The sequence below is a fragment of the Amblyomma maculatum genome, chromosome 1 (assembly GCF_055883805.1).
Source record: "Amblyomma maculatum isolate TAMU_Amacu chromosome 1, ASM5588380v1, whole genome shotgun sequence".
In the NCBI taxonomy this organism is placed as follows: domain Eukaryota; kingdom Metazoa; phylum Arthropoda; class Arachnida; order Ixodida; family Ixodidae; genus Amblyomma; species Amblyomma maculatum.
Genome location: NC_139344.1, coordinates 105,494,293 through 105,517,745, shown reverse-complemented (window position 1 = coordinate 105,517,745; position 23,453 = coordinate 105,494,293). Strand labels below are relative to the sequence as shown.

Genomic DNA, 23,453 nt, shown 5'->3' with positions numbered 1-23,453 from the left:
TTTAACTTTAGGGAATTGCTACAAAGTGCTGTTGCCATGCATGCTTTTAAGCAGCTTGCAGTAACCTCCAATGTCGAGCTGTTTATGTAAGCAGGCAAATGTTTGTGTTTGCTGTGCATTGGATCCAGATCAGTCCTCACTCACAGTGACCATATTTTAACGCTATAGCTTTAAGGGCCCCGTTCTTAAAATGAGACGTTAGCATTAGTGTTGTGAGCGAAAAATCCTGAGCATGCCTGTGGAGTTAGCATAGCTGGGCACTGATTGGTCAGTGGGTTGTGCAACATCACAAGACCGTATGATGTGGCTTGATAGGCAGGAGCTGCAAGGGTTGCTCCTCCCAGGTGGGTTGCTCCCTCCAACACTCTTGGATTCCAAGTTTTGGGATCCAAGAGTGTTACTCAGCAGCGTTACTCCTAGGCCATTCAAGCATTTGTACGGCTTGGTTAAAGCAGACTCTTATGCAGTCAAATCTCAATATAACGACTTGCGTGGGACCGCAAGAAAGGGTTCGTTATTTTGAAATACCATCATAAGTAAGAACCTGCGATTATAAGCCAGTGGTCAAACCTAGGTATGAAAATGACGTACCTTAGTAGTAGGCATGTGTGTAGACAAGCAAAATCTAAAATGAAAATGTTGCACTAACTTCAAAGCTGGTTTATTTTTAAAAAATCGGTTATTTTCTTCTGCCATGTGAAGCACACTCAACCATGCACTACACTACATTACACCACTACAGCACATACACCTTCCACTTTGCACAACACCTCATCTGGTACGTGATTGCACCTAGCGATGAAAGTAGGGACTTTGTCCACACTCAAACAAGCATCAGAGTTCAATATTACCTCATCTTCAGTAAGTTTGAAATTTTTGTCTCAGTCATTCAAAATGTTGGTTGATCTGCGAAGGCAGATTTGCGTTTTCCACTGCTTCAATTTCTTGCAGCCAAAGCTGCTCTTTTATCTTCTTGGCAGCTTTGCTGGCTGCAATCATCTTCAAATCTCGCACAAACTTAGCGATGAAATAATCCGCGGCAAAAAAAAAAATCCCACGTGCGCGATTAGCATGAACAACTGACCGGTGAACGACGCACAACACAAAGAAACAAGGCAGGCGGCTGGGCCTGCTGGCTACACTAGTTATGCTGATGGTGATAGCTGCAGCCCACGGACCATACACATAGAAACGATGGTTTCTGTTTCACGCAAGAGTTGTGAGCTGTGACATTAATTTTAGGCGAATTCATGATACTGTTGTTCCTAGATTATATAAGAAAAAATTAAAATATGTACATTATTTTGAAATATACGCCATATTTAAATTCGTAATTCTGAAATATTTTTACATTTAAAACGGGAAATCTGTTGGGGATTTTTTAAATATTCGTAAATTTGAAAACTTCTTTAATGTTGGTGTTCGAGATTTAACTATCTGTGTTGTGTGGTCTTTCGCATAATGTGGTAGCTTATTACAACTGTATACTAGTGTTTCTGCGTGAAATATTACAGGCGCAAGTTAAAGTATTAGGGGTTAAGTGAATAGTAGAGTACATGTGTGTGAACAAGGATCAGCAAGGGCAGCCGCAGATGTGAGCCATCATTTGTGTCATGCCCTTAAAGGCAGAGCTTAAGTGTCCCCAAAATTAATACAGTCGAACCCGGATATATCGAATTTTGGTTATATCGAACTCGCGGAATATCCCCTTGAAAATCCCATGTAAAAGTGTATAGGAAAGCCGCGTCATATATCGAACTCAATTTCACCGGTCATTCGATATATCGAACTCCGTACCACGCACTAGAAAGTATGCCTTTCCCAAAGACGATCGCATCACCCTCGGCCGTTTACTGCGCGACGTTTTCAAACCACGTGCGGAAGGAATGAGAGGGACAGTTAGGCGACCGCTGGTCTACGGCAGCGCCGCGCCCATTCCCCCAGGGCGCGCGCATCTGCGATTTTTGTTTACGGCGCGCCAGCACGTGACATTTGCAAGCCATGTGCGCGAACGAACCACCGAGAACCGGTGGGAACGAGAGGGGGAAAAACGTGACAGAGCGAAGCGCAAGGGTGTGCCCATTCTTTTGCTGAGATCTCTCCCTCTTTCCCGGCCTTCGTTCGCAGTAGCACGCGCTACGCATGCGCCAAGCCAGCTCAGCCCGTTTTCAGACAGAACGTCGGACGCTTTCTCCAGCGTGTGTTGCGAACTCTCTGTGCGCGGCGGCTGACGTGCTATGGCACCTGCGGACAAAAGCGGCAGTTTTCTTTTCTTTTTTTTTTTTTTTTTTTTTTTTTTTTTTTTGCGGGAGTCGTCCATTCTTATCGTTGTGCTGTACGCGCGGCGTAGCGTAAGATATGGCGTCTGCGCACGTTAAGAAGCGGCAGTTTTTTGTTGTTTTTTTTGGGGGGGGGGGTGGGGGGGGGGTCGTTTATTCTTGCATGTATGAATCAACAAAAGCACGCGGTCAGCTGCGATCATGACACTGGCTTTTAGCATTTTTTGCTTCAAACAGCATTTAGCTATCACGCTTTCCAATGATTTTGCGGAAGTGGACTACGCCCGCCCCAAACGCGGCGTGATAAATCGAACCAGGCTTGTGCAATCAAGCCATCACGGGCACTCTGCCAAGTTCGCTCCCCGCCACCGCAAGAGCTATCAAAAATAAACACGCCGTAACATTGCCGTTATCGCTGCACAGCATCTTGGCGCGCGCCATCGACATGCAAGCGAAAACAGTCGCGATTTCTGCCGCGGCGAAACAGAAACCTTGTTTTGAGCTGCCGCGGTGGCTCGAGCTGCGAGGGGGACGCAGTTCCAAGTTGGAAATTTTTCGCTCTGTCGCTGAGATCGCTCAATCGCTTGCTTGTGAGCAAGCTGGCCTTGACGGTTTTTTTGAAATTCTCGGGTGCAAAAGTGGAGGGCGGGTTCATTATGGGAGTGGGTTGATTACACGACAAATATGGTATTGTTTTTTCGCATCATAAGTGCCGTCACGGGCCGATTTCTGTATATCAAATTATCGATATATCGAACTATTTCGCGATCCCCTTCGAGTTCGATATATCCGGGTTCGACTGTATTCTTATTCTGGACTCTACATATACCTTAGAGCATGTGGTTTGTTGGCGTGATTCGGCGGCACTTTTTCTTGAAGCTCTTTGAGTGGTGTGACTTCTTAACCATGCTCAAGTATCAAGAAAGATGCTTGGAGAATCACTAAAAAAAAACTGCTTGTGCGTATTGTACTGTTTTGTACTTCCAATGAAATTTTAAATAGTTTCCTCTCCATGCAGCGCATTCCAGTGTGTCCCCAATGTAGCCCAGAAGAAGTGGAGGCAGCTGGGGAAATGGCAGTCATGAAGCCCGATATTGTGTTCTTCGGGGAAGGCCTCTCCCAGGAGTTCCACCAAGCCATGAGCCATGACAAGACCCAATGCGACTTGCTTATTGTCATGGGGTCCTCGCTCAAAGTGCGCCCAGTGGCCCTTATTCCTAGTGAGTGTTCACTGGCTTCCTTCCCTCCCATTACACTGTGGGTCAGTGTGATAGAACAGTCGAAGAGTTCGAAAAATTCGTAAACTTCAAAGAATCACTCTGCTGATGGGCTTAAAAATTTGCATACTTCGCCGTTTGGCCTATTTTGCTTAGAGGCAGTATTAAGTTTTATTCAAGCCAGAATCAAGCTTTCCTCATGTCTGCACCACTTCCCGTCATTAATACCAGACTGTGATGTGGCTACGGGTCATGCCATGAACTCGCCACAATTTATAAGTGAAGCGAGATGAAGCGAGCAGCTGAACCCTCACAAAGCTGCAGCGAGTGCAGCCATTTTTCCATTTTTAATGCGGTCAGTTGCTCTTTGCAGGCCACTCTGATGCCCCAGTGTCAACAAAGAGCATGCCATAAACTTGAGTGGCAAAAGGGAGGGGGTGCAAATATTCGATGTTTCGAATGTGAATGGAATGCTTGTTATTGATTCGTCTTTGAGAACCTGATATCTGCAATTTTCAAATGCACCTCAGTTTCACTACACTGTGTGCTTCACTGCAATGCTGGGGCGCTAAAACATCTGAAATACAGAGCTAGGCTAAAGAGTTTGACCAGCCCCAAATGGAGCTGTTGCACCTTGCTTTTAGTAGGAGTATTTAATATGTCTTCGATAGGGAGGGGGTTTTAAAGAGTGCATTTGTTCTCATTTCTTGTGCTGTCCAAGCAGCCAGCAGATTTTTTTTTGTTTTTTAGTGCGTAGCACTACTAGCTGCAATCACAGATTTCGCCGGGGTCTATCCGAAGCCGCTCACTCTTTCTCTTCGTGAACTTGAAGCAGAGAAAGAGAAGGTGGCTACGCACGCGTCTCAGCATTGAGGAGGGGGAGCAGCCGCGGAGCTGTAGTAGAATCTTCTCTTTCTCTGTCCATCAATCTATCCGTGAACTTGAGAGGAGGAAGGGAAAGTGGCGACGTCTACATCCCGCGATCTAACACTGAGGGGGCGGAGCGACAGCATGATGTACCCAGTTAGAGAGTAAGACAGTGAGTGAGGGGCATGTCAGTTGCGGACGTGGCGGCCATCCCAAGGCAGCTTTCCAAAAGCGTGTTTGCGTTAGCTTCACGTCGCAATGGACGAAGCCGGTCCATCTGGCATTGCGGCGCAGGTTCGCCGGGCTCGACGTGCTGAAGCACAACGATTACAAAGGCAGCGGGAACTGAGTCTACTGAATCTGGTGTTGCAGCTAAACGGTGCAAGAATTTAGAAGCACAAAGAAGAGGAAATGTGCCGAGCGTGCTCACGAAATGGCTCAAGACACTAAGCGTCGGCGTGAAATGGATGCCTGAGGGAAGATTTTGGAGAAAGTGTAAATCGCTGAAGTGTATGCATGAAAGGTATAGCGGGGATAAGCGGTGCCACGCACCTACTTCGTATTTGATTAACTATCCAAATCGCCCCCCCCCCCCCCCTCTCCTTTTTTTACACACGCACACACACTAGAGGGGCGTGTGTTGAATGAAAAGTTTAATTTTTCATGGAATACCTGTTGGTACCCGGTACTACTGTCAACCTATTATTTATTGAAACATTTTTCATATGAAACAGTCAGAAAATCTTCTTGAATACCTATATTAGACTGCAGTACTATGTTGTTCGTATCAAACGGTGCTGTTTGCATGTGGAGACAGATTGGCTGCGCTGCCTTGGACACCTGCTGGCAGTACTAGCACTACAAAATCACACGGCGAGACAGATGTGGTTGTTTTGAGGGTGGCCTTTAGTTTCTTGTTTCAACACCATAAAATTAAAGGCCCCGTTCTGTAGAGGATTCAGTGTCTGCGTGTGTGAAAAATCACAGGCATAGCTCTGGCTTACATAGCTGACCACTGGGCATATTCAGTTTCCCATTCCTGACTACTTTCATTTCTGACAGGTCTCGACTTCTGCTCTGAAAGTAGCGTTATGAGGTCTATTCGATTTGACTGCATCAGTTGCATCAATTCAAGGGGTGCAGCACTGCCATCCTCGTTATGCGGTGCCGCGCGTACTGTCTGCACTTGTCCCCTCGTTTTGTCAAGATGCAGGACTAGTTCGCACCAGTTCTTGCGCATCCTGCACTTGCTCTGAAGGAGGTGCAGAAAAAAGTACAGCATGGCATACATGCCACTCAGCCAAGAGCAGACGACGCTGCCTGCAGTGGTAGAACTGCTGCGCCAATTGCACCAAACTGCGCCAAATGAGAAACCCTGCTACATGCTGCTACAAAATCGATTTTTTGCCTACGTCTGCGCCACGCCTGCGCCAAAAGTCGCAAATAACTCTTGTCGACAGCAAAACTGGACTGTCGCAAAACCAAAACTGACACCTGCTGGCAACACTGTGCAAGGCGGAAGAATATTTTTGCAGGTCCTGGGCGGACGATCACGTGACACAAAATTGATGTTTGTGTACTTAACTTCCGCATCTACTGCCGGTTTATTTTTTTTTTTTTTTTTTTTTTTTCCTTCTTCCGGTCTACTGGGAGGGAGTGAGAGGAGGCTGCAAGATATCAAGTCCAATGCGCTGGGAAGGGTGAAAGGGGGGTGAAAGGGGAGGCTGGCAGGCTGGCCGTCGAAGGGTCGAAGCGCATTGAAACGCGTGGTGGCTTCGAGCTGCCCTGAGCACTTGCTTAATTTGTGTGTGTGTGCATGTGTGTAAAGGATGTGCGAGCAGGCTGGCCAACGGTGACGGCGTAGTTGTTAATGAGTAACGGTTTGGAACTGCCCTCGGCAAAGCACAGCTGGGGCAATATGTACGAGTGAGGTGTAGGCTGCAGTGGCCTGAGTAGCAGTGGCGGGAGTGTTAAGGATTTGACTGTTTCTGTGCGCGCGCACTGGACTCTGCCGCTTTTGTACGTTCAAAACCTTATGTGGAACATCTTGTACAGTTTCACAGCTTAATTCCAAACTTCAACGTTTACGCGCCATTTAGAAGATTATCCCAGTCTTGACAGTTATTTCTTTTCCTCTACTACAAAACTGCCCGTGTGAAAATAACTTATGCTCAGGTACTCAATAATATCTGCAGCCCCGTATACGGTCAATAAGTACTTTTGGATGTCTTCATTGCAATGAGGAAAGCATACGCACAATAATCCCTGCGGTGCGCTGCGAAGAAGCAGACTCACGACTCAGAGTCCCTATGTCGCTTTGATTAACCAGCCACTCCGTCAAACCACTGGAAGAAAAAGAACGAAAGCAAAGATTAGAACGCACGGAATCGGTGCTCCTCGCACAGCGCGCCGTTCGACTGAGCAGTGCCAGCAGCGCGCCTGAAAAAAAAAAAAAAATCTCCACCCAGGACTGGCAGAAATCTTCCCTCTTTCCCTCCAGTCAGCATGGGCCTTGAAGGAAAAGGGCGCCTCGGCGTTATCCTGTTGTACAGGATAAGGACACCCAGAAAAGAGGTCAGAATAAGAAAAAGGGTACAGGAAGAGATCAGGCTGGCCAGGAATATGAGCACCAATGCTGAGCTGCTTTTCTCAAAAGGCGTCAAGTCTAAAAATTTTGCAGACGTTGAGAATGGGCAAACCCTTCTGAAGAATGGGCAGGAAAGGCTCGCAGCAGCACTGTCCAAGCTAGAGTCATCAAGGCTTTTGTTGTGGCTGCAGGCAGAAGGAAAAGAAAATGCATGGGCTTGCTACTGGCTATGTAGCTGAGCCACCTTGGCTGCCTCGTGCGGACAGAATAGAAAATAGAGAAGAAAGAAAAAGAGAGAGAGAGAATGTATACAGCGCATATTGGAGCACGTGCGTCTTTTCAGCAGTGGCACTTTTGGCTTTATTTATTACCATACTGAACCAGTCAAACATCTCAAGACAGCGGGATTTAAACTGATACTCGTGGCAACTGCTTGCAGCGTTCTCTCGTACCCAGGTGCATGAATGGCATCTTCACAGACCAATATAATGAATATGCAGCGGTGCGTACGTTGAACTTGTCGCAGTCAACGTCACTATCACCATAGTCGTCGTACTTTTCGAGTGCTGTAGGTCTACAGCAGCTTCGAAATTGGCCTTAGTGATTGGGTTATGGCAAGCGATACATTTCCATGTGCTGCGTGAACGTTGGCATCTGCTAGGTTGCAGAATCCTACACTTGCTTACTCATTTTGGCAGCTGCTGTTGCACATCAATGTTAGAACTGGCACTGCACGCTCACGTGACTGCTTGGCACCGCTGCAGCACTTTTCAAAACTAGTACAGCCAGTACAAGCCGAATCGAAGAGACCCATGGTCTCGATGACCTTGCAGGCTTCCATCATTGTCTGCTTTTATCAGATGAAGCCAACTGTCGGTCACTCCTAACGCAGTTCTTTCCCAGTGACACTGTGCACACATTTGTCTCCTGATGTGTGTGCAATGCTATAGATAGACAACAATGGTGTCGATCACTTTATGCTTTTTGTAAATGGATCTGGATGGTGGCAGTTCAAAGTAAGGCCCAGCTCGTCGTGCTCTGCCAAAACTTTATTGTAACGCTGCTGTGCAGCTTGGGTATTAGTTAGCTAATTTGGAATGCATTCTTTGCTTTTACAGTGTACAGGAAAACCATAAAGTCGCAGCACAGAAAGAAGCAGCCATTTGAATGAAGATTAAATGCAACACAGTAGCTATTCCTCTTAGAAATGTTGAGCGTTTCAAATTGCACACGATGAGTGCAGGCTAATGGCACAAGGCAGTGGCTTCTCGAAGGGCACTATTCTCACATGCAACCTTTGGATAAAAGTTTCATAGCTTCCACTCCATTTGGAACGAAGCTAATGCATTTGCTCTATTGTTCTTTCATGTGGGCGGTACGCAGAAAAGAAAGCCAGCCAGCCGGTAACCAAATGCGAGGGAAGCCTGTAGCTTGCCAGAGTTGATGATAAACATGAAATTATTTGCCCTTGTGCATCGCGCAATGAACCTTTACCTTTGCCTGCGTTAAGGAAGTTAGTCATGGGCAGAGGGCTTCCGTGTGAATTCGGGCTGCTGTTACTGTTGTTTACTGCATGCATGGCTTTAATATTTTGCAAAGATGGTTGCAACTACTTAGTCAGCGCAGTGCTCTTGTTTATTTTTTTTAGCATTCAGCCCTAGTTGTGGCCTCTTAAATCAAAAGTTCTTGTATATAGAGTGCATACAGTGGCAGGAAGAAGACCTGAAATGCTGTGAATTGTGTATTTTTGTATTGAGCGATCTTTGGCTGGTTGCTTTGTTCGTTCAAATCCTGGTACCTTTCTCTCCCATAGGCTCTATTCCACCCGAGGTGCCTCAGATCCTAATCAACCGAGAATCACTGAAACACGTTACTTTTGATGTGGAGCTCTTGGGTGACTGTGATGTCATCATCAAGGAGCTGTGCAATAGGTTTGTCACCATGTTTACTAAAAGCCTTAAAGGATTTTTTTTTTTTTTTTTCTGACAATCTTGTCGGTTCTCTTTTTTCTTGCTGTAAAGGCTTGGCTGGGATGTGGATTCAAATGAAGAGCCTATAGCACCATTGACAGAACTCACATCCCTGCCTCCGCAAGTGTCTGCCAGGACATTGTCGGAAATCCGAGAGCCTGCTGAGCAGAGGAGCACCACTGCAGCAGCAGATGAGAATGGAAACACTCCTTCTAGCAGCGCTGCCACAGGTGAGTGATATGTGCAGCATTTGTCTGAGGCCACAATAGCACTTGAACATTGTACAGTAAAACTTCGGCAATTTGGCGTGCAAGGGGTTCGAATGATTAAATGACCCTAAAGAATTGCCAAAAACCATTAGCAAATTTATTTAATGAACACCTGAAATGTATATGGTTGTTTAAACATTTGAGATGAAAGCCAAGTGGCAACAGTTCTTCGTGGTTCTGTCAAGTGAATTGTTTTGTGCATATTGCCTGCAGTGTTGAAAGTTGCTCCAAAAATGAGTGCCTCTGTGCCCTATTCGTAGTTGGACGCAGTAGCAGTTGTGCTTTTCCACAAACGGCCCCATCACGTTTTGAGAATGCTTCACCGTGCAGACTGAGTTGTACGGTGAAACATCCTCAAAACACGACGGTTCAGCATACTCGAAGAGCGAAGAAACACATGGATGCAAGAGAGAGAGGCGTGATGCCATTCAGAAATAAAACTAAGAAGACCATTGATGCACAGAGCAGTGTTCAAAACCGCACAAAACAGAATGGCAAGGATTTAAGAGAAGCAAAACAATCTTTGCTGCTGGGCTATATTTCATCAATAGGAGACTTCTGATATCAAGCCTGCTGTAGTGCGCACGCAGGAGGTGTGCAGGTATCGCCGTTTTATGTAGTTCAGGTCTGGGGTGGTGTATTTGAGTGATTGCTGGCTTTGCGGGTCATACCTCGATGTTATCCCTCATCCGAATAACCAATGTGAGGGCACCCATGTTCTAATAAACAAACATCTGACACCATAGACTAACGTGGATGTCGAAAAGGACTGCACTTTTAGTTTGAATTATCATAATCTATGAATTAGTGGGAGTGGAATTAACAAGCTTCTATTGCTCAGCTGAAAAGCTTTGAAGTTGCAGTACTAACTCTATTACTTTCTTACTATTTTTTGTGCAAAAATGTCACTGCTTATTCATATGTAAAGTTTCAGTTTGTATTTTATGCTGCTGTGACATAGTGTGCTGTTGAGCTGCAGGGCTGTTAAATTTTAGTGTGGGCATTCACCTCCTACACACTGCGTTTTTTTCACCAGTGTGTGCTAAAAGTTACTGTGGTGGTTTGATATTAATACGCAGCGGAAGAGCCAGACTCCACGTGTAGGGAAATGACTGCCACAGTAGAAAGCCAGACAGACAGTTTGGACTGCTCATCCGAATGTCTTTGGAAGCCAAGGATCAGAGAAAGCATTGCTTCTCGACTACCAGGTGAGAAGTGATTACTCTTATTTGTTTGTGCAGTAAATAAAATGAAGTATTACTAAAAGCTTCAACAATAATGTCCTAGACCTGCTTTTTTTTTTTATGATATTTGTTCATAACAGTTTGGGGCAAGTGAAATAATGTCTGTGTGTTCCTAATCTGCTGGGGACTGTGTTTTGATGGGGGAGGGAATTGGGAGGATGCTTAGCTTCACCTTCAAGAGCTGAATGCAATAACGTTATTGGGCCTTGTTCGCATCACTTTCTCATCCACTTCTCATGCCCCTGACCTTCCCAGAGGCATAGTACTCACGACACAACACTCCTTTATTTGTACAGTCGAACCCGGATATATTCAACTCGAAGGGGATTGCAAAATAGTTCAATATATTGAAATGGGGCCTTGAGACGTCGTTTGCGATCGGGAAAAATCACACTGTATTTGTCGCATAATCAACTTACTCGCATAATGAACCCGCCCCCCACTTTTGCCACTGAAAATTTGAAAAAAGAAGTGTTAAGTAGGGGGACATGGCTGTTAAAGTTGCTTTTTCAATTTTTGACCAAATTTCAGTTTCTTGCACTGATTTCAAATATGTAACTGTTTTTCCAACTGGCCAATTAGTTCAAGAGAGAATGAAATTAATTCTTCATAATTTGCAAAAACAATCAAAAAATAACCGCTCTACGAAAAGTTAGCACGAACGCATTGCTAGATACTAGAAAGCATAACGAATACAATGTTAGGAGCAATTTTATATAACAAATATTACCGATGTTCAGTTCAGTTCAGTCGTTCAGTCGTGTCCGACTCTTCGTGACCCTGTGGACCATATCACGCCACGCTTTCAGGTCTCTCACTATCTTCCTAACATCACATAACTTCATCTGCAGAGCCTTGAGGATGCCATCTAACCATCGCGTTCGCAGCCTACCCCTTCTCCAGTGACCCTCGACCTTTCCCAACATCAAATCTTTCTCCAGCGACTCCTCTCTTCTCATCAGATGACCAAAGTAGCTGAGCTTTAATTTTAGAATTTGACCCTCCAATGAGCAGTCAGGGTTTATGGTTGACCATATCGACTGATTTGATCTTCTGGCAGTCCAAGGAGCTCTCAAGAGTCTCCGCCAGCACCACAATTCAAACGCGTCAATTTTTCGGCGGTCAGCCTTCTTCACAGTCCAACTCTCGCATCCATACATCACAACTGGAAATACCATAGCACGAGTTATACGGATCTTAGTTGGCAGACTAATGTCTCTGCTCTTTACTAGGCGGTCAAGGCTAGCCATGGCTCTCTTTCCCAGAAGTAGGTGTCTCTTAATTTCATGGCTGCAGTTTCCTTCCAGAGTTATCTTGGAGCCCAAGAAGAGAAAATCTGTCACAGCTTCCGCTTCTTGTCCCTTGATGCTCCAGGACTTGATGGGGCAAGACGCCATGATCTTTGTCTTTTTAATGTTCAGTTTAAGCCCAAACTTCTGACTCTTTTCTTGTACGCTCATCAGAAGTCTCTTGAGTTCCACTTCACTTTCTGCCATTAAAGTGGTATCATCCGTATATCTAAGGTTGTTGATACGTTTCCCAGCAATCTTCACTCCAGCTGAAGACTCGTCCAGACCGGCCTTCCTCATGATGCATTCAGCATATAGGTTAAATAGGCAGGGCGACAGTATGCAGCCTTGTCTCACTCCTTTCTCAATCGGAAACCAATCAGTAAGACCATGCCCAATTCTGACTGTGGCCTCTTGCCCTTCATACAGGTACCCGAGGAGATAGATGAGGTGATATGGAACTCCCATCTCTTGGAGAGCTTGCCACAATCTGCTGTGATCTACGCAGTCAAACGCTTTCGCATAATCAATAAAGCAGAAGTAGATGGGTTTCTGGAACTCACTTGCTTTTTCCATGATTCAGCAAAGGTTGGTAATCTGGTCTCTGGTTCCTCTGCCCTTGCGAAACCCAGCTTGCACGTCGGGAAGCTCCCGATCCACATACTGCTGCAGCCTACCTAGGAGGATTTTCAACATCACCTTGCTAGCATGCGAAATAAGCGCGATCGTGCGGTAGTTGGAACAATCTTTGGCACTGCCTTTCTTTGGAATAGGGATGTAAACTGACCTCCTCCAATCCTGTGGCCACTGCAGGGTTGTCCAAATTTGCTAACATAATGTATACTGAACGTTAACAGTGTCGGCATGGTTGAGGTTTTGAAGCAACTCAGCTGGAATGCCATCAATTCCGCTAGCTTTGTTCTTAGCAAGGCTGGCTAAGGCCCATTCAACTTCTCTCTTCAGGATGCCCGGCTCGAGATCAGTAACCACAGCCGTCTTATGTTGGTTTTGCACATCCGGGTCCTTCTTGTACAGTTCTGTGTATTCCTGCCACCTCTTCTTTATCTCTGAGGCTTCCGTGAGGTCCCTGCCTCGTTTGTCCTTTATCACACCCAGCTTAGCACAGAAGCTTCCTTTGATATCTTTGATTGTCTTATACAGAGCTCTTGTGTTCCTCAATTGGCTGTTGTCCTCATCTACTTGGCACTATATTCAGGAAGGCATTCTTATCTCTTCTTGCGATTTTCTGAAAATCCGCATTGAGAGCCTTGTATCTTTCTTTTTCCCCCATAACTTTTGCCATCCTGCTTTCCTCAGCTATTTGCAAAGCCTCTTCAGATAACCAGTTTGCTTTCTTGCATTTCTTTTGCTTTGGAACTTTCTTAGTAGCAAGTTCTTGTATTATATCACGCACATCAGTCCACATCTCTTCAGGCTCTCTGTCTTCTAGATCTAATTTTTGAAATCGATTCCTCACTTCAACAGTATATTATGATGGAATTTGATCCAGATCATACCTGAAAGGCCTTCTAGTTTTCTGCGTTTTCCTCAATCGAAGCTTTAATTTGGCAACAAGAAACTGATGATCGGTGCCACAATCGGCCCCAGGCCTTGTTTTTACTGCTTGTATAGCGCTTCTCCATCTCTGCCGGCAAAGAATATAATCAATCTGATTCCTGTACTGACCGTCCGGTGAAGTCCATGTGTACAGGCGCCTCTTGTGCTGTTGAAAATGAGTATTCGCTATGGTCTGGTTATTTTCTTGACAAAACTCTACTGCCTCTGCCCAGCTTCATTTGCCTCACCGAGACCGAACTTACCTGTAATTCCGGATATTTCTTCACTCCCCACGTTAGCATTCCAGTCTCCAATGAGAAAAAGGACGTCTGATCAGGGAGTGCGCTCTAAAAGGCATTGCAGGTCAGCATAAAATCTCTTAACGTCAGCTTCTTCAGCAGTAGTGGTTGGTGTATAGACTTGGATAACTGTTATGTTGAAGGGCTGACCTTGGATCCGAAATGAAATCATTCGGTCGTTTTTGTTGTTGTACCCTAGCACTGCTTCGCCCATTCTTCTGTTTACTATGTGAGCGACCCCATTCCTTCTCCTGGATTCGTGCCCACAATAAAAGACATAATGGTCGCCGGAATTAAATTCTCCCATTCCGGTCTACTTGAGCTCGCTGATACCCAAGATATCAATTTTCAATCTGTCCATTTCTCGCTTGACATGCCAAAGGAGTTCATGAAAGCACTTGAGGATTTTAAACGAGAAATGAGGCATGAGCTGCGCAGTGTCAAGGATAGTGTCAAGTTCTGTAGTGATACTTGTGATGAAACAAAAGTAATTAGCACAGACATTAAAGCACTCAGAAAAGAAATTGCTGAGCTTTTGAAATGTAATTAAGACCTCAGAAAGGAAAACAAGCGCTTGACCGAAAGATTAAATGAGCTTGAACAATATAGCTGCGTGAACAACTTGGAGATAAAAGGTGTGGACTCAGATGTAAGCCCAGTGGACATTGTGATGAAAATTGGGGAACTAATTGACGATCCTGTCTCTGAAGCAGACATCGACGCGTGTCATACGTTTCCAACACAAAATTCTGAGACCAGTATTCTGGTTCGATTTGTGAAAAGGGACAAGCGACATGCCTTTCTTTACAAAGCTAGGAAACAAAGGATTTCAAATGATAAACTAGGTTTTTCTGGGAAAGAGCCAGTGTTTGTTAATGAGCACCTCACACAAGCCAACAAAAAGTTGATCGGAGCTGCTATTGCGCGTAGAAGGCAAGTGAGATGGAAATTAAATTGTACCTCTGGATGTAAGGTTTTTGCGTGCCAGAATGAGACGGGATGTGCTGAGGATCCATGATCTGTTTGATTTGGAGAAGATGACTGAATAATGTGTGCATCTGTAGAGATATATTGTTGTTGATATTTTTTCATGGACTTTGAACCCTCATGTCAGTATTATAATAATGATGCTTTCAACCTAATGTTTGCCCCAGACAAAACTAGATTTTCTGCAATTCATATCAATGCTCATAGCATGAAGAATAAAAGCGATTGCCTCAATTTGTTTTTGGAATCTTTAAAAGTAAACTTTGATGCACTTTTGTTTACTGAGACCTGGCAGACTTGTAATGATGATCATGTTTCGTTTCCTGGTTATAATTACAACGGTTTACATAGGTCAAGTGGCAGAGGCGGTGGTGCTGCAATTTATGTAAAAAACTGTTATGCGCACAGCATAATAGGAGATTTTTCAATCATGACACCAAATGTTGAATGTTTGGTAATAATTGCCCCTTATTATGGTTGCTACAATATACAGACCACCTGCTGTCAGCAGGTCCCACTTTTTCCGGTTCTTGGAAAAATCTAATGGAATTCCTGAGTTCCACCAAGCTTCCTTTTGGTATTATGGGTGATGTCAACATAAATATAAATTCTGATGGTAACATTTCACGAGAACTAAACAGTAGCATTCATACATATGCGTGCTCTAACAACATAGCCTTACCGACAAGAATAACTCAACTACCTCTACCTTGCTAGATATCTGCGTTACAAATGTGTTAGTTTCTGAAACCATGTCTGGTGTGTTGACTAATGACATCAGCGACCATCTACCTGTCTTTTTTGTTCCTCTTGGAATGAATAAGCAAAACATTTCCGCATTTCCTTATAAGGTAAGAGATATAAATGAAAAATCCCTCGATAAATTCAAATCACTCATCAAGAGTGCTTCTTGGAATAATATATATGAAATGAGCAATGTAAATGAGGCATACGAAGGCTTCATTCACAAATTTCTTGCATATTATGACGAAGCATTTCCGTTGAAAGAAAAAAAAGTGAAAAGTAAGAAGTTTAGAAAACCATGGATCACTAAAGCGCTATACGAGATAATTAAGATAAAAATTAAGATGTACCATAAGTTTATTGAGACTAAAAATGCTGATATTTTTACTGAATACAAGAAATACAGGAACAAATTGAATAAGGAGTAAAAAGTGCCAAATCGAATTACTATGTTGATCGCTTTTCACAGCTGCGTAATAATGCAAGGAAATTGTGGCATCAAGTAATAATTTACTCAATAGAAAAACATGCTCCAATTACTTAGAAGTAACTACTAGTAATGGGATAATGACTGGCACCGACTTAGCCACAGCTATGAATGAGTTCTTTGTTAACGTTGTCAACGCAGCTTTCAATAATCCAGTCTCATGTACAACATACTCAAATTTGATTAATCCATTACCAAACTCTGTTAAGTTTTATTCTGCAACTACAAAAGAAGTCGATGGCTTAATTAAAAACTTGAAAGATAACGCATCAGCAGGGCATGATGATATCAAAGCATCGCCACTAAAACGCGTATCAATGCTTATATGTGATGTCCTGACGTATATCATTAACCTAATGCTTCAAACTGGAACGTTTCCTAATCAGTTAAAGATAGCTAGAGTATGCCCGGTACATGAAGGTGGAAATAAGAATGAAATTTCTAATTATCGCCCAATTTCCATATTGCCTGTATTATCATAAGTAGTTATCATAGTTTCATAAGTAGACGATTTACGACAGCGTTGATCAGTTCCAAAGCGCCGACCGCCGCGGCTTCAAAGCGAAACAATTTAGGCCTAGCGATGACTAGGGGCGGTCACGCACGGCGCCATCATTCGCCGCACTCGCGCGCCCCACCCCACGGTAATTGTGTAACGTCCCTCAGCCTGCTCGCGGCATCCCATGCTGCAAGATTTGCAAACTCGTGTACTTTCATAGCTAAGGCCGCGCATTTTTTGACGTTCTACTCAGCAACAAGCCGTTCAAACGATACTGCAGGCAAGACAAGGCTTCAGTACGCAGTCGCTGCGCTGTCGGCCGTAAGCGAAGACGTCGGGCGGCACCATATTCTATTCATCGATCTTTAAACGTGATACAGTGGGCAAATGAATAACTTTGTGAAGCAGACCCGCTCGTACGTTTCACGCACTCGGGTGCCGACGAGTAGCCTCCATCAACAGACGCCGTCATAGCCTCGATTAACGACGCAAACCGAGGTTGCCAAGCTCGGTTTGCGATAACCGCGGTTAGTTGTGTAACCATGGTTTCGTCCGCTGTGTAACATGGGTAACCACAGGTTCGCGGTTACACTAACCGTCGCTGCGCGAACTGGCGAACTCCTCAGGCGTGTGCGAGCGAGGACAGGTTAACACGAGTACGCCAGCGAGCGGGCACGCGTCAACCGGAAGTTCGTCGAAGTGACATATTTCTGGGCGGAGCTTTGAACTTGCTTGTATTCTTTATATTTTTATGACTCCCTTCAGCGTACGAGTTGTGAGGGAAAATTGGAAGGGCCTTTTTAATCGCCGATATTTCTGGTGTTGCAGAAGCTAGATAGAAAATTTTTGCTGGAGAATGATGGATGGTTCAATATCTATCAGTGTTATGGCGTTGTTTATCCTTCTTGGTGACCCATTTCAGTGGACCTTTAATAAGACTACCTACATCATATTTAGGCCAATCAACACCACTCTTCGATGTAGTATAGTAATTAAATGTAACAGCAACGTTATAAAGCAAGTTACGAATCACAAGTTTCTAGGCGTTTGGTTCAATGAAAACCTTTCATGGAATACGCACATTTTAAATTTAGTAAAATACTCAAGCAGAATTGTAAGATGTCTTTACAGAATTTCTAATTTGGTACCCATTTGGTTAAAAATTTCAATTTATTATGCTCTTTTTTATTCCAAACTAACATACTGTATTCTCATATGGGGAACCACAACTTCTACAAATATTAATAAGTTGCTTGTTCTCCAAAAATAAGCCCTTCGAGCTATAGAAGGTTGTTACGGTATACCGCGTGACTTGAGTACGGAACCCTTATTTAAAAAATATGCCATATTAGCCGCTAATCAGATTTACTACTTTTGTCTTCTGCAGTACATTCACCATAATAGGCTGTATACTACTCTATCTGATAGAGCTGCAGTAACGTATGATCTGCGAACACGAAAAAAACTTGTGCCTATTACTCGAACCAACTATGGAAAACAAATTAACTTTTCAGGTGCCATCCTTTATCAACAACACACCAAATGTGGAATTTTCATTGGCACCTAGGGTATTTAAAAAAAACGTAAAACAATATTTAAATGAATATCCCCTCTAACTTCAATGGCGGTAGTAGCTGTATTTTTCTCATATGCAATCTTTTTTGTGTAAATATTTTTTGATATGAAATTTATGTTATTGAGTGCGTGGTCTGTTGATTTGAATATCCAATGAATACTGCATGTATTGATACCTTTTATATATCGTATGTAAGTGTTGCATAATGTTTTTTTTTTTTATATATTTTATATACACTGGAGGTGTGTGCTGTTGTCTGCTGTTGTCTGTTTTGGGAGCCAAGGCCCAGTCAGGCTTTTCGCCTTTTGCCTTGGCTTCCCCTTTCTTGCAAAAAAAATAAACTCCAACTCCAACTCCGACTAGTACATCCTAATTACCCCACAGTGGCAATATGGGGTAATTAGGATGCTTCACTATACTGCCATGGGAACACCAATTGATAAACAACAGCTTGGAGGTTTAGTCACCATAAAATTGCATAATACCTCCTTCGTTGCTTCATTGGAAAAGGATTGAGGTCTGAATTTATATTTGATTTCCTTAGTAGTGCAGTCATATTTTTGTGCAAAAAGAAAAATAAATGCGGGCAGTAGTCTATCTGTTAAGATTAAGATTAGCTTCTTGTTTCTGTTGATATTTCTCTTTAGTGTCCCTTTTTTAGGCAATAACCTACTATAATATAGGCAGTAACCTGCTACAGCAGTCTCGTTGAACTTGCATAATTCAGGCTTCTGGCACGTTCAAAATGACACTTTGATTCACTAGTTCATTCAGCTCTACAAAGATTTCGAGTCCCCTTCGAGTTTGAATTATCAGGAGTCAAGTGCATCTATACTCTTGACAGGTACTATTTGTTAACTATTGCTACCTAAAGGCATATGTGCAACAGTGGCACTGGTCAGCTGCATTGGATGTTGCAGGTTCACGTGAACGTGCTTCAGTCTTCTTTGTGGTTGACTTTGCACTGTGTAATTTTCAGTGTCTGCTGTGAACAAGACTAGCAGTGGTTTTATGTGATGCGAGCAGGCATCACCTTTTCCAAGTGCTGTAGGATTGTGCACAATGTTGTTACTTCTTTTCAAGGGGAGAATGAAATGCCTGGTATCGTTTTGTTTGGGCTCATATCTAGCATAGTTGTGATGGTATGCTTGTTGCTGTTGCAGAGGGCCACTACCTTTTCACTTCGCCATCTACATACATCTTTTCCGGAGCAGAAGTCTTTGTGGATTCTGAAGATTCTGACAGTCCGGGGGCTTCCTTTGCTGGTGAAGAAGAAGAGGAAGATGCCGAGTCAGACTCAGAGTCATCGCACTCTACTTTCAGCTCAGATGAAGAGGAGAGCCCGGCTCATACATCTGGCCTGGAGAGTCCGTCACAGGGAAATACCATGGACTGTGACCCAGCTGAGCAGGTACCCAGTACAGGACCCACCTCTATGCCACTTGTTGGGAACCTAGGAGAGTCTATTGTCATTAAGGCACGTGTTTCTGAAGAAGAAGGCTCCAGCGATGTGGAACGAAACACCCTTCGTTGCTCCTGAGAGCCTAATCCTTGCAGCCCACCACGGACCGCACCATCTACTACTCTTGCTTATTTATTGGCAGGACACTTCCCACAGCCTTTAGTTGTCAGCCTCTCCTGTGATCAGTAGATATGTTAACAGGTGTAATTGGATTTGTGCGTCATCAGCAATTACTGGCTCTAATTCCTTTGCTCCATTTATGAAGGCCATTGAGTGTAATTGTAAGCATTGGAGGGGCTGTTGAACATTCCCTCTCATTGGCTGTGGGTGCAAGAATTGAGCCATCCAATTGGTTATTCTAATCGCTGGGTTGATACTTTAACCTACTGCACTCTTCCTCTTGTTTGCATGGAAGATCGTTTCACCATATTGCCTATTGGCAGAGGAAATCATTTGAAGTGTGGTGTGGTACGGAATATTTGGTTGGGCTAGTATGCTGGTTTTTGTATAGAAGTTGTAAATATTACATCTTTGTTGCCCAGAGCCAAGCGTTTTCGCTATCTCTGTATGTTTCACAAGATGAGCATTGAGTTTTGAGAAGGGCAAGGACACTAACATTTTCGTATGCTAGTACTGAAGCCCTTCACCTCTGTACTCTTTGTATTCATAACATAATCTCCTTTTGCCTTTCCATAGATCTTCTTACTGTGTGCATAATTGTGTCCATGTTAAAGCATTAAGCCAGCCTTTATGATGTTTATGAGCCTGAATGCAAGTGGATTAGGTTGAAGTTCTACATCGTTGTTTACTGTATTGTGAATCTGTGAGAGAGAAAAAAAAAATATTATATTTGCAGCTTTGAACGAAATGTTGCTAGTAGTTTTGGCTTTACTCGAGGAATGATAGGGTGTGGGTGTTCCCAAGCAGGGGAATAACCTTGCTCAGGTTTGGGTGTAAGATTCCTAGAAAGTATATATGCCACATAGCTTGTTTTTGAGTACTTTGCCTCAATTATTTTTTTTTCCTTTTGCCGCAGCACTTATTGCTGTTTAGATGTGTCTCCTTGCCTGTGCTTTACTGATATGTTTTTCTGTTACCGTAATGTCTTGGCAGTGCAGCAGCAATAACTTGATGCCCAGTTACTTGTATTAACCACTGTTAGGCTGCAGTCCTTATGGCACTTTGCTGTCATGTGCTGCTCCTTTATTTCAAGCAACGTAAAAAGAAGCAATACTAAAAGTTGTATACACAGGTAATGCCAATGTGCAACTTACTGTGCCATCAAATCAAATTGCTTTGATACGCACAACACAAAACCGTGATGTTTTATTGCTGTTCAGTGCACAATTTTAGTCATATTTTCATTGCTTCATGACTAAGTTTCTTTTTCTCCTGTCTGTCCATTTTGGGCATTGTCCTGCTCTCTCTTACATGTTGGACCGTTCTGCAAAGTATAGGGCCGAGTGCAATTGTACATGTGTATCTATCCTGCCATTTCTTTTTGTCAGACACATGTTCCTCCTTCATTCTGTTGTCCTCGCTTCTACTGCAATTTGAGCTACCAGCACGTGTTGCTGCTGCCTCTCCAAGATGTGTAGGAAAACTTGCATATACTTGTCTTTCTTTTCTTCTTGTGTGTGTGATCCCATCTGAAATAAAATCTACCAAAGGTTCTGGCACTACAGTGTTTGTATAGGTTACCGATCTTTGGAGCAGGCAGAATCCTTATTGTTTTGATCTACTAAGCATTGTTTGTGTGCTCAGTTTTAAAAAGGTTGCATGCAGACGACCATTATTTCCTATTGCCATTGTGTTGACCCTTGTAATATATGCTGAAATGTTTGTAAATAGCTTAAGATTTTTGTGTTGTCATTTTTTTACGGTTTTTGTATATATTCTTGCACTTTATTTATTGAAATTCTTTAGGAACAGGTTGTTTTGTTTTTTTTTACAGTGATGGAGATAAGGAAAATTAACTCCAGAAAAAAGAATGATATAGCATTAGGCTTTGTGTACTGTCTGTCAATTTGTTGTGTGCTTGGTGGTTTTATGTAAGAAAAAAAATACAATACCGTTATCTTTCCATGTGTCTTGCTTTCAAAACTATCATGCAAAGTTCTGTTATCTTGAGGCATCAAACCTGTTGCCACTCTTTCATCAACGTAATATAGCCATTAATGGATATTCTTATTCAGAGACTTGGTAATGACACAAACGTGGGATAAGGACCCATATTGGGTTCCTTCAACACTCATATTAGAGTAATTTGGATCTCCTTTCGAAACCTTGGGCCAAATGCACAAAGTAGTTCGCTTTGCCGTGACATCAATTTGATGTAGGCATGTGGGGAGAAAGTGGGGACTCAAACTTGGAGGACAAGGGGGTAGGCAACCGGTTTTGATGGGTGGTTCCATCTGTTTCTTGTATTTTTAAGGGGCCATATGTAACCTTCAGCGCATTTTTAAGCTCTAAATGAATGTATTTGGCTACAGTACTACAAATTTATTAGAGCTTAAATACATATATATACTGGAAAGGGTCCAATGTTTCTCGCAGCACGCACTTTCCGTTCCCTTGCTTGTCCTCATTGGGCCATGATACGCTTTTTGTTCAACAGCCAGAAGTACTTCCAGAAAGGGTCCCAACGTTTCTTGTAGCATGCAGTTTTCGTTCCCTTGCTTGTCCTCGTCGAGCCATGATACGCTTTTAGTTCGACAACCTGAAGTGCTTCCGGAAAGGGTCCCAACGTTCCTTGCAGCGTGCAGTTTCCGTTCCCTTGCTTGTCCTTGTTGGGCCATGATACGCTTTTAGTTCGACAGCCTGAAGTGCTTCCGGAAAGGGTCCAAGGTTTCTCGCAGCGTGCAGTTTCCGTTCCCTTGCTTGGCCTCGTTGGGCCATGATACGCTTTTAGTTCGACAGCCTGAAGTGCTTCGGGAAGTCATTCACAGGTTTATATACATGGAGGCCTGTGAGAATGCTCTCATTTTTTTCTCTTTGCTCTCTAGCAGAGACGCATGAGTGCAGATACAAATTAATGTTCTCCACGATCGCTTGCAGCGAAATTCGCGCGATCTGCTGATGTTTTTGAATATACTTGGAAATTTTTTATTCGAATGTGCGTCATCTATTATGCTTATTTTACACCCCTCATAGCCGATTCCACTTTGGGACATTAAACTCCATGTACCATATATACTTAAATATATTGTACTCGGTCAGGGCTAGGTTGTACGTGGATATTCGTACGTTTGTCAGAATCTTAATGACTGCCTTCAGAAAGAAAATTTAAGACTGAGCAATAACTGCGGAACTTCCCGATGTTACTATAGGATCGGTGATGAGTCACTCAAAGCTCACGAAAGTAAAAACAAAGAAAAGTTACTTTACAGTCCGCGGGCCTGTTATATCGGCAATATCGTGCTGGAGTGACTGCTCAAGGTAATTGCAGTTACCTTCGCAGCAGCTTTTGTATCTTTTTCTGTGTGAATATATGCACGGGCAATACTGCAGGTGAATGGAACTAATGCAGCTTCCCTGCGGGATCATACGCACACTGAATATCGCGTCTAAACTTCTTATGACTTCATAGCATATCAAAACGGGCACGAGCTGCAGGTGTTTATTGCTATTGCGCTCTGCGTCGTGCCGCCGAAAAGTAATCACGACAATTAAGGGTTGCAAACGAACTCATCTAATTGCAGTGCAGAAGTGCAACGCACGTTAGCCGCGAAGGTAATCCGTCACCGAAGTCTACTTGTCACGCTCAACGCCGCTGCCCTTCGCTCTCATCCTTATCCGACCGCAAGAAGTATGTTAGAACAAGTGCCATTATGTTTTTTGTGCCTCGTGGCGCAATCAACCGCACCACAGCTTGCAGAAATATCGGGAATTATGTCCGAAAACGCAGCAAGCGCCGCGCATCGAATGCAGACGATTCGGGCTTTTGCCTACACTACGAAAGTCACTGCTGCCGCCAGCGCCACCGCTTCTCCACTGACGTCACGGGCTGACGCTTTTACAAACAAAGGGGGCGCTCGCGGCGTCGCAGCCGACTGGGATAACGGGGGTGAAAAATGGAGTTAGTGCCCATAGGAATACATGGAACCGAAATATTTCTAAG

At 43.7% G+C, this 23,453-nt stretch overlaps 1 protein-coding gene across 2 annotated transcripts in view; it reads left to right on the top strand.

Annotated features, from left to right (window-relative positions):
• Sirt1 (NAD-dependent protein deacetylase sirtuin-1) overlaps positions 1-21,418 on the top strand; it is a 61,307-nt gene extending 39,889 nt beyond the window's left edge. For both annotated transcript variants that reach the window (XM_084588764.1, XM_084588763.1), the window contains exons 8-12: positions 3,298-3,499; positions 8,764-8,881; positions 8,972-9,150; positions 10,269-10,397; positions 19,035-21,418. In XM_084588764.1, coding sequence (XP_084444890.1) covers positions 3,298-3,499; positions 8,764-8,881; positions 8,972-9,150; positions 10,269-10,397; positions 19,035-19,411 — 1,005 coding nt within the window. In that variant the 3' untranslated portion in view covers positions 19,412-21,418. The remainder of the gene's footprint in view (positions 1-3,297; positions 3,500-8,763; positions 8,882-8,971; positions 9,151-10,268; positions 10,398-19,034) is intronic.
• The last annotated feature ends 2,035 nt before the right edge of the window (positions 21,419-23,453 follow it).